The sequence below is a fragment of the Branchiostoma floridae genome, chromosome 15 (genome assembly GCF_000003815.2).
Source record: "Branchiostoma floridae strain S238N-H82 chromosome 15, Bfl_VNyyK, whole genome shotgun sequence".
In the NCBI taxonomy this organism is placed as follows: Eukaryota; Metazoa; Chordata; class Leptocardii; order Amphioxiformes; family Branchiostomatidae; genus Branchiostoma; species Branchiostoma floridae.
The window spans coordinates 453495-464385 of record NC_049993.1 but is presented as its reverse complement, the minus strand read 5'-3'; the positions used below and the strand labels follow the sequence as shown (position 1 = coordinate 464385).

The 10891-nt window shown below is 43.7% G+C and overlaps 1 protein-coding gene across 1 annotated transcript in view; it reads right to left on the bottom strand.

Moving 5' to 3' along the window:
* The window catches only part of LOC118432123 (neuromedin-U receptor 2-like), a 7149-nt gene extending 1339 nt beyond the window's left edge, over window positions 1-5810 (bottom strand). The window contains exons 1-2 of the mRNA XM_035843648.1: window positions 5416-5810; window positions 1932-2055 (exon numbers count right to left, since the gene is read on the bottom strand). Coding sequence (XP_035699541.1) covers window positions 1932-2055; window positions 5416-5810 — 519 coding nt within the window. The remainder of the gene's footprint in view (window positions 1-1931; window positions 2056-5415) is intronic.
* Between the last annotated feature and the right edge of the window lie 5081 nt (window positions 5811-10891).

Sequence of the window (10891 nt, the reverse complement as noted above, 5' to 3'; positions counted from 1 at the left end):
ACCTTCAAAGGGCACCGTCGTCTGCAGGAAAAAATAAATGTCGTTTTCGGACCTTTTATTCCGTTCACGTGAAGTAAAATCCCTTAAATCACTTGTTTTCACTCTTGTTTTTCTCCCACAGTATGCAACTTTCTTCACAAATGTTTGGCGTTTATCTATTCTTACATCGTCTGTACACGCGCGCAGTAAAACTAGTAGCGAACTCATTTTTGATTTGCGATTTTCTCTGATGTGTCTTCTTAAACACGGACGTCAGTGAAATGTCCGTTCAAAGTAACAGTAACTATCATCTAGATGTTGGGAACAGACATTAATTTCAGCCAAAAAATAGTTTGGATGCAGACGAGATTAACGAGGAACATGTGAGAAGAGATATCTTTTAAGCATTATCTAAAATATAGTCTAGTCCACCAGCTTTTACGGTGGACATTTATGTGCCTTTTGCGATGAAAGACCATTTCAAAATGCGTCGCGGAAAATGGAAACTTAATGGTCAAAGTAAAAGGTTCGAAATCAATCACTTTCGTACCAAGTATAATTCTCCTGCACAGCTCCTACTTTTGCCAGTGAAGAAAGTACATATAGCTCCGCCCGGTTCAATCATATTCCCGGGTTACATAACACATAGAGCTGGCCTTGGTGCTGATCACAGCAGTGCGTATGTTATTACACGCAGAGTCGGTCTGAAACTATCAGTTCAAAACTGGCACCTCCGCCCCACAAACTACATCTGGCACTCTTTAATGCAAGTCTGCAACATTCACGTCGCTTAAGCTAAGGGTACAGACCACCGTATGTGCACATATGTGCTGTCTACGTGCCAAAACGTGGGCAATCTTTTGGAATCCGTAAGTGGTATCGCCTCCGTACGAACTACGAAAGAAATGAAACGTCAGAAACAAAAGAAATATATTTCATCCATACCAGTTCTTTATGTATTTAAGTTGTTAACATACATCACGTTCTTTCTGTTTCATAACGCGGAAACCTTTGGACATTCTAGCGGCCATGCTGCATGCGTGGCTTACATGTATCCCCTCAGGATAGTAGCAGGACGGGACGCACGGGATTAGCTAAAAATGTAGCTGGTCTTGGGCCGTCATATTCCATCAGAGGATGAGCAAAAATGTTAGCCCAGTACTCCTCTATAAGATTTTGCATGTCGTCTCGGCATTTTCTTAAAACGGACAACTTTTTAACTTTTCGGCCTTCTTTAGTGACCGCACGTTCCGAAGCTGGGCCGTGCAGTTGCGAGCTTCACTTGCACCTACGTGGCCATTGCGACACCCTGCGGCTACTGGGCCATTGTGGACAAGACGGTAGTTAAAATCAGCCCGGTGCCCAGCGACAAACGGACACCGTTACCTAACCGTGAAAACACCGAGAGGTTTAGGTCACATTCCCAAACAGGGGCCCGGCCGGGATGTTTTAAGAGACGAAAAATTAAAACGTATACCTAGAAATATACGCATATTATACTCATGAATCTCATTTTTACATTTTGTGCATTTTGATCTTTTATATCCTTCTTTTGGCTCCCGAAAGCTGCCCGGCCGGGCCCCGGTTTGGAAATGTGACCTAAGCCTTGTCCGGCAGTCCACTTGAACAAAACTGGTGACTTCAGAGCCCGACCGGGGCTCCACCTCCTACAGACATCGGTACAAATGTGACCCTAGCATAAGCAGTACCAAGAAACAGGTCTTTGATAAGAATATTCGTTCCTGCCAACGAGACCAATGACTGTAGTGTGACATAGACATGGGGCGGGGGAGGATTACTAACATAATACCTGCACACTTCACAGTACTACCTTTTGTAACAAGGCTACGCCATGTGATCTCAAAAACACGGTTTGGAGACGTTCCTGCTATATTTCCTCAGAACTAAACTATGCAACTAGGGTAATGGTAACAATGGCTCAAATAACTTACCACAGGGAACAGGATCGGGGAGCTGAGAATGAGAGATATACCCCACACGAGTAGCAGCGCGCGGCACGCCCTGCGCCTGACCTGCTGGGTACGGGCCTTCACAGGGTTCAAGATCACAAATTTCCTGTAGAAAGATATTCAAGATATTGGCTTACACGCTAACACCACATCCTCGCCTGAAGGTTTACCAACACCACAAATACACGTACAGAAAATCAAGTCTAGGTATGGTCCAGGACCAGAGGACCAGGTCTAGGTCTGGACCTGAACCGGGACCTAATTATCTATGAAAACGTGTTATCTGTGAACACTTCGCTCTTGTTGTTTCCTTGGGCTGGTAAACCCCTAGCACGTGAGCACCTGCCGACATAATCTGCTCATTTTCTCATTGGACCACTACACTTTTTTCTGGTCCGGTCCGTTTTTTCTGGACCACTCCAACAAGAAAAAAACGGCGTGTACCGGTACCCACCCTACATACACGTCATCAACACCACACCATCGCCTCACCTATACTACACTTCATCAACACCACACCATCGCCTCACCTATACTACACTTCATCAACACCGCACCATCGCCTCACCTATACTACACTTACACTTCAACACCGCACCATCGCCTCACCTATACTACACTTCATCAACACCACACCATCGCCTCACCTATACTACACTTCATCAACACCACACCATCGCCTCACCTATACTACACTTCATCAACACCACACCATCGCCTCACCTATACTCCACTTACACTTCATCAACACCACACCATCCCCTCACCTATACTCCACTTACACGTCATCAACACCACACCATCGCCTCACCTATACTACACTTACACTTCATTAACACCACACCATCGCCTCACCGTTACTCCACTTACACTTCATCAACACCACACCATCGCCTCACCGTTACTCCACTTACACTTCATCAACACCACACCATCGCCTCACCTATACTCCACTTACACGTCATCAACACCACACCATCGCCTCACCGTTACTCCACTTACACTTCATCAACACCACACCATCGCCTCACCTATACTCCACTTACACGTCATCAACACCACACCATCGCCTCACCTATACTACACTTACACTTCATTAACACCACACCATCGCCTCACCGTTACTCCACTTACACTTCATCAACACCACACCATCGCCTCACCTATACTACACTTACACTTCCTCAACACCACACCATCGCCTCACCTTTACTCCACTTACACTTCCTCAACACCACACCATCGCCTCACCTTTACTCCACTTACACTTCATCAACACCACACCATCGCCTCACCTATACTCCACGTACACTTCATCAACACCACACCATCGCCTCACCTATACTCCACTTACACTTCATCAACACCACACCGTTGCTTCACCAATACCACATATACACTTCAGCAACACCATCGCGTCATCAATACCACACATAGGCTTCACAAATACACTTCATAAACACAATGACATTGCTTCACCAATACCATAACGTTACATACACTTCATCAACACCCTCACCAGTACTACACTTACACTTTAACTCACCACAACATTTCCTCGCCGATACCACACTACACTTCATCAACACCACACCATCGACTCACAATCACTACACATACACTTCATCAACACTCTCACCGGTTCTACACTTACACTTTAACTCACCACAACATTTCCTCGCCGATACCACACTACACTTCATCAACACATAACATTGGAATCTGCGGTAGCTGAGTAAACAACTCAACATACCAAATTCAACTTGTCAGGTTGGATTTTTCAACTGTTTGTGTTGTTGAAACCAATGCGGCGACGCAGACATGTTTGAAGGTAACTGTCATCTGCATACAACATGCGCGTGGATCTGAGATGTCACATTTTGGTCATTGTATATCATTAGGAATGATAATAGGACCATGTAATTAATTTATCCATGTCAACGAATGATATCTTGTATTATTTTTTTTTTGCTTTGTGTATGTGTGCGAGTATCTTTTTGTATGTGCAGGTGTGTGCATATGTTTGTGTGTCTATGTGTATGTGTGTGAGTGTGTCTGTCTGTGTGTGTGTGTATGTATATGTGTGTGTGTTTGTGTGTGTATCGGTGTGTGTGTGTGTGCGCGCGTGTATGTATGTGCGCGTGTATGTGCGTATGTGTATGTGTGTGTGCATATGTGTGTGGTCTCGTGACCGTGTGTTTGTGTGTGTGTGTGCGCGTGTATGTAATGTGTGAGTGTGTGCGTGCGCGCGTGTGTGTGTGCGCGCGTGCGTGTATATGTGTGTGCGTGTGCGTGCGTGCGTGTGTGTGTATGTGTGTGTGTTCGGCAGGATGTATTTTGACAGAGATGCGTGCGTGTTTGCGCATGTGTATGCGTGTGCATGAGCGTGTGTGTGTGAATGTGTGCGTGTACTAATGCGTGTGTGCTCTTGTGATTGTGTATGTTTGTGCGTGTATGTGTGCTCATGTGTGTGTGTGCGTGCGTGTGTGTAGTCTCGTGACCGTGTCTGTGGATGTATGTGCAAGTGTGTGTGCGTGTGCAAGCTTTGGCAGCTCTCTAGATTTGCCCACATTGCCGCGAACCTTCTTGCATTCAAAACACAGACTGCAAGCAAAACGTACCACCGGTCAGTTTTCCTCATTAAAGTATCAATTCAGTATTTCAAGTCCAGATTATCGACCAGTCACTGACGAAACACAGTGTATGCTGTCTGAAACGTCTGGCTGTTTTTATCCAGTTGCTTAACTGTTAACGTTTCCATGCATATTTAGATAAGAGGGTTGCATCGGGGAGTAGGAATAGTAAAAAGATTATAATTTGGTACATTCCGTATATTCATTTTACCGGTCTATTCTGGAATCATTTTTCAATCAAGAATATATTCATATTCATGTTCTTAGTGGGTGAATATTTGAAACAACAGCTCTGCTGTGGTTTCTGACTTCATCCTTCATCAGCATTGTAGTCCTGCGCGTCACATGAAGTTACGTTACGCTACATTAGGGCTAAACTTTGGTCATGCCATAAAAGCTAAGGTTTTACATACTACTAGTATCAAATCTAAGGTTGGACAGGCAATGATTTTTCTTGAATATGAAATATGATAAAACGACTTGGAAACATGTTTTATAGAATTGTCTTTTTGATGTGGGCTATGATACACTATTTTCACACACTGTAGTGTCAATGTCTAACGAACAATATGCTACTGGACATGGTTTGAGAGGTTTCACACACCGTACGAACCAAGGCTCCAAAAACGGAGATGGACGCCGCCTGTTGCACCATTTGGTGAGGGGAGGGAATGTAGTTTTAACTTTGACACATCGTTCATGTGTTTATTCATTCATTCATCCATTCATTCATTCATTCATTCATCCATTTATCCATTCATTCATTCAATCAATCATTCATCCACTCACTCACTCATTCATTCATTCATTCATTCATTCAATCTATACCTTACCGTTCGATTGCAGTGGCCGTTAATGTCATGACAGACGCAGTGAAGGACAGCAGTTGTAGATACGCCAGGATCTTGCACATGGCGGTCCCCAGCACCCACTCCGACAGAAAGAACCACTCCGCGATTTTCATGGGGAGGCCGAAGAGCAGAACCAACAAGTCTGCCAGCGACAGGCTCAGCAAGTAGAAGTAGATGCCTCGCTGTCTGAAGCGGAGTACGCTAGCCACCACCACCGAGTTTCCTGCCACTCCAACTATAAATATCACGGCTCCAACTACCAGGGTTGGGACAGAGATGTGGGGGTATAGGTACAGAACGGACGTGATACCCTGGGAAGGAGAGGTAGTGTTTCCGCTGGACCAGGACGTGTTGGTGAGGTTGGCCGCCTGCACCATGTTGTCAGGAAAGTGATGAATACATGTAGCCAAATGTATGCTGACACGCGTGCCAAACGGCGTTATGCTACGTACAGGTGACTAGAAAGACGCTGACTCCACTTGGTACGAACTGTAGTGACACTTCTGGGCGGAAGCCAGCTCCAATTAGAACCGTTTCGGAGCGGCAAGCCAGCACCAATTAGTGCCATAACGCCATGGCTCACCACACTGCCATATATTACAGTCATGGGCCACCTGAGCCCAAACATGAACACGATCTCACTCTCGAGTGTTTTCTGCAACCGAAATATCGCTGACGAGATGTCAAACATTAACTACACTTGATATGTCATCTGAAGGCTCGTGCGCGGGGACGTGACGGGTCTTGATGAGGCGCGCTGGAAATAGTTGAAGTGGACAGGAGTTGGAGCCGGCCCAACAGTTTGTTCTGCTAGTGGACGATGGGAAGAACCACGTGAGCAGAATTTGCTAACGTTACGGGAATGTTGAGAAATTCATGATGAGGAAGTATTACTATACAAACGACAGCTATGTGTGTTTGAATGTAAGTTCATCTGTGACGGTAGTCAACACTATGTTACAATTTTAAGACCTTATATCCGTACACAAAATAAGTGCTTACCAACAATGTTTCGATCAGTCCTCTGAGCCTTATCAAGTTGAAATGACCCAAAGCCTAAGTCATACAACCGGAACGGAAGTGTGACGTCAGCAAAGGGTCAAAGGTGCTTGGCAGTTGGTATCGGCCCCCGTCTCGGTTGATGTGAAGGTATATGTGATCATGTAGAAAGAAGGGTAATTCTATGTTTATATTTGAAGTTAAACACGATATTTTCATTGTTGAAAGTATGACCATACCTACAAGGAAGGGGTTGGTTTGTATTGACAGAGGTGGCCAATATGCATGAAACACTTACGTAAGAATAAACGTGACACGTTAGACTCATTACACTCCCAATCAAGACTTCTGTATCTGTATCTATATAGCCCAGTTTTATATGAGTCTGCTATGTGGGACTTTGTCGAAGGCTTTAGTGAAATCAAGTATCGCTAGATCCACCTGCTTTTTATTGTTTAGTGCCCCAGCTATTGTCGTGAACTGTCAAAATACGAGGGGCGTGCAATAAGTAATGGTCCTGACCCACTTCCAGTTGTCTGATCTAAATGAAATTTTGTATGTGTAATAATTCATATCTCTATGGGTTATGTTGCAAAAGACAGCTCTGAACTAATTGTGGTTTCTGATTTACTGGTGTTTGAACTTAGTCAGGTGCGAAATGGACCAGGTGTGAAATGGAACCAGTTGAGTGTCGCGCAGTGTTCCGGTTTTTGTATTTGAAAGGACGCACACCAAAGAAGACTTTTGATGAAATAAATGAAACTTATGGTGATGATGCCCCATCATATGACCTTGTAAAACGCTGGCATCCTGAATTCAAACGTGGCTGGAAGTCTGTGGAAACAGCTCCCAGACCTGGTCGTCCCTCTTGTGCCATTGATGAGGCATCAGTTGGAGGACCAACCTGGGGTGTCCTACAAAATCGGTGTCCAGAGCTGCATCAAACGATGGGAGAAATGCATAACTCTGGGTGATTCCTATGAAGAGAAAGACTAATAACTGTGCCAAGTTTCATTAATCTCCTGCTATGGGAAATGGGTCAGGACCATTACTAATTGCACGCCCCTCGTAAGCTGTGTTTCTGTGGATCGCTTTGCTCTAAAACCATGCTGGTAATCCGTTAGCATATTGTGACCTTCTAAGTGTTTCATGATATGGCTGTGGATAATGTGTTCGAGTAATTTACAGGAAATACGGGTAAGTGATACAGGTCTGTAGTTACTGGGGACCGCTCTAAGTGTTCATGATATGGCTATGGATAATGTGTTCGAGTAGTTTACAGGAAATACAGGTAAGTGATACAGGTTTGTACGTAGTTACTGGGGACCGCTCTATCTCCCTTTTTGAAAATAGCGCATATATTTGCATCCCTCCAGTCTTTGGGGATTTCGCCTGTGTCAAGCGATTGTTGGAAAATGTTAAACAGGTGCGATTTCACTGGCTGTCATTTTGAGGAACCAAGGAGGTATTTGGTCTGGCCCGGCTGCTTTGGACGGGTTAAGGCCTTGCAACATTTTTTCTACACCATAAGTAGAAATTTCATAGCAGGGGTGCAGGGGTTCCCAAGAGATGGCATGTCTGTGGTGTCTTCTGCTGTGAATACACTTTTAAACTGTGAACTGAGTGCTTCTGCTTTTTTCTTACTGTCACTTATAACGGTGCTCCCCACCTTTAGAGTGGCTACCCCAACAAGGTCTCTCCTCAGGCCTTTTATGTATGACCAGAATGTTTTGGGTTTGTCAGTGATAGCTTCTCCCAGTATGTTCGCCAAGTATTTTGAGTGTGCTGATCTTATGCTTTTCTGCACTCCTTTTTTACCCTCTTGTACTTGTTCCAGTCTTCCTCTTGCCCTGTTCTCTTAGCTTTATTGTAAAGACGTTGCTTCTTCCGACAGTGTCTTCTTAAGTTTCTGTGAAACCAGGGCAAGTTGTATCTGCTTGATGTCATTTTACTAGGAATGTGCTTGTTCATTGTGTACTTCATTTTTCCTTTGAAGTCATCCCATTTCTGTGTCACTGACATCTCTTTTGTTCTCAGGTTAAAGTTTGTTGCATAGTCCTCAAGGTCATTTTTGATAGCCGGCTCATCGGAATTCGTGCAAATGAGTTTTTGTTTGTTTTTGTTCTGTTTGAGTGTCAATTTAACGTCCACTAGAACCATGGAACTAGTGTATTTTTTTTATTATGTTTGGGTTATATATACCATAAAATATTACCACTAAATATTACCATCACTGGTTGGTTCCTGAACTGTTTGGAATAGCCCATGGTTGTCCACTAAGTGTAGTAGTTTCTGTGCCTGCCCTGTATGGTTCTGAGCGTTGTCTGTTGTGCTGGCATCCCAATTAATACCAGGGGTGTTGAAATCTCCAAGAATGATTACATTGTCAGATTTTATCTTAGTTCCCATTTTATATTCGATGCTACAGACAGATTTGCACATTTATTTAGATGTCAGAACTCCAAAAATGCAAATATAGGCAAATACATCAAGGACTGCTTTGCTATTAGAAAGAATACTGAAGCTAATGATTAGCCTACTTCATTATGATACTATATGAATGAATTAGGCATGTTAGCCCTTATTGTTATGTTAACTATGTTGTTAAGCTTTATCCTATACCTCTATTTTGTACTTTATGTAATAGTTGTTGCCGTACTTTTGTACCATGTACAATTGTCGTGCAATTAAGTTCTTCTTTAAAGAGCTGTCAAGCTCACCCAGACTATTGCCCTGGTCCGATGGAGGTGCAAAAATGCAAAAATAAAGTCCGTTTCATATGCATTTGCCGATCACAGTATCGTTACCTTATATTCCCATCGATTTTATTTCACTTTGCTTCATACTTCGTTTCTTTTCGTTCCTTTTCGCACTTTCGGTACTTTCCCTTTCGTTCCTTTTCGTTCCTTTTCGTTCCCTTTCGTTCCCTTTCGTTCCTTTTCGTTCCTTTTCGTTCCTTTTCGCACTTTCGGTACTTTCCTTTTCGTTCCTTTTCGTTCCTTTTCGCTCCTTTTCGTTCCTTTTCGCACTTTCGGTACACCGGTCTGGGGTATGTACCAATCATAAGCGGTTTCTCTCCTGCAAGTTGGGTTTATGTCCAAATGGTCTCACAGTCTGTGTCCAGATCTGGTCTATGGGTGCCAATCAGATCATCCCTGTTTGCCTGAAATACACCACCTCCTGGGCCATTTTGTCTGTCTTTACGGTGAACTATATAGATGTCAGGGAATATTTCGCTGCTTGATATGTTTTCATTGAGCCATGACTCTGTGCCCGCTAATATGTCTGGTTTATAAGTATCAATCACAGTTGCCAATTCAGCAGTTTTGTTTCTAACACTCTGGCAGTTTACCAGCAGGAGTTTAGCCTTGCTCTTTTTGTGGCCATTACCTCTAGTGTGAGTTTTCCTCTGCTTTGATCTAAGTGGAGTGGATGTGGCCGTTGGTGTGTCACCTGGCAAACATGTGCTGGAGTTCAGCGTGTCAAATGACATAGCTCTGTCTCTGTCTCTGTCGCTGTCTCTGTCTCTCTCTCTCTCTCTCTGTCTCTGTCTCTCTCTCTCTCTCTCTCTGCCTGGCATCGCTGAATTTGTCTTGACTTGAGAAGTTCACACTACCCATCCTAATGTACGTCTTTCTGATTTTGAAGGACCCATCTGCAGGTAATTCACTATACTTACACACATACAAACACTTCCAAACGGCACTGATGATGTCACAGCGCACGTAAGACGTGTTCTCAGGTAACAGCTTGAACACTTCAACGCTACTCACAGCGTTACATGTACCACAAACTCACAAACATGGCACTCTACATTTATGTAATAATAATTATTATTACTTTCAATCACCACCCAATTATATACAATTAGAAGCAGCAGAAGGACCACCAACTTCCCGTCATCGTGACCAAGTAGTTCCCCGTAACAAATAAAGGTAAAGGACGTTTACATGGTGTTTTTGTGCTTTTCGTCCTTCTGCCATTTGTCTGTCTATCTGTCTGTGTTAAAGCATGCTTGTGGTGAGCAAAATGTGAGATCCTCTGGAGGATTTGTGTTGATATTTTGTATGTTGGTAGACCTTATGAAGAGGAAGGTAATAGTTATATTTTGAGCGTCCTGGTAGCCGAAATTGATGCAGCAGGGAATTCCACATTCTGCCTTTTGCTCAGAACATGATACGTACATATATATATATCGCAAATACTAATAGCGCTAAAAACGCGTTTTGAGGCTTATATGACACCGTTTTTTCAGATGAAATTACGCGGTCCAAGACATTTTAATGGACTTTTTGCAACATTCATTCTTCGACCATTTCACGATGAAATAATAGAAGTGCCCACAAGAAAAATGGGCCATTTCCGGGCGTTTTCCGATTTTTTATTGCATCGTGGCTGTGGCCTGTTGCTGGCAGAATGATTCTAATGTCAGAAAGAAAAGCTCTATGTTTGGCCCCCT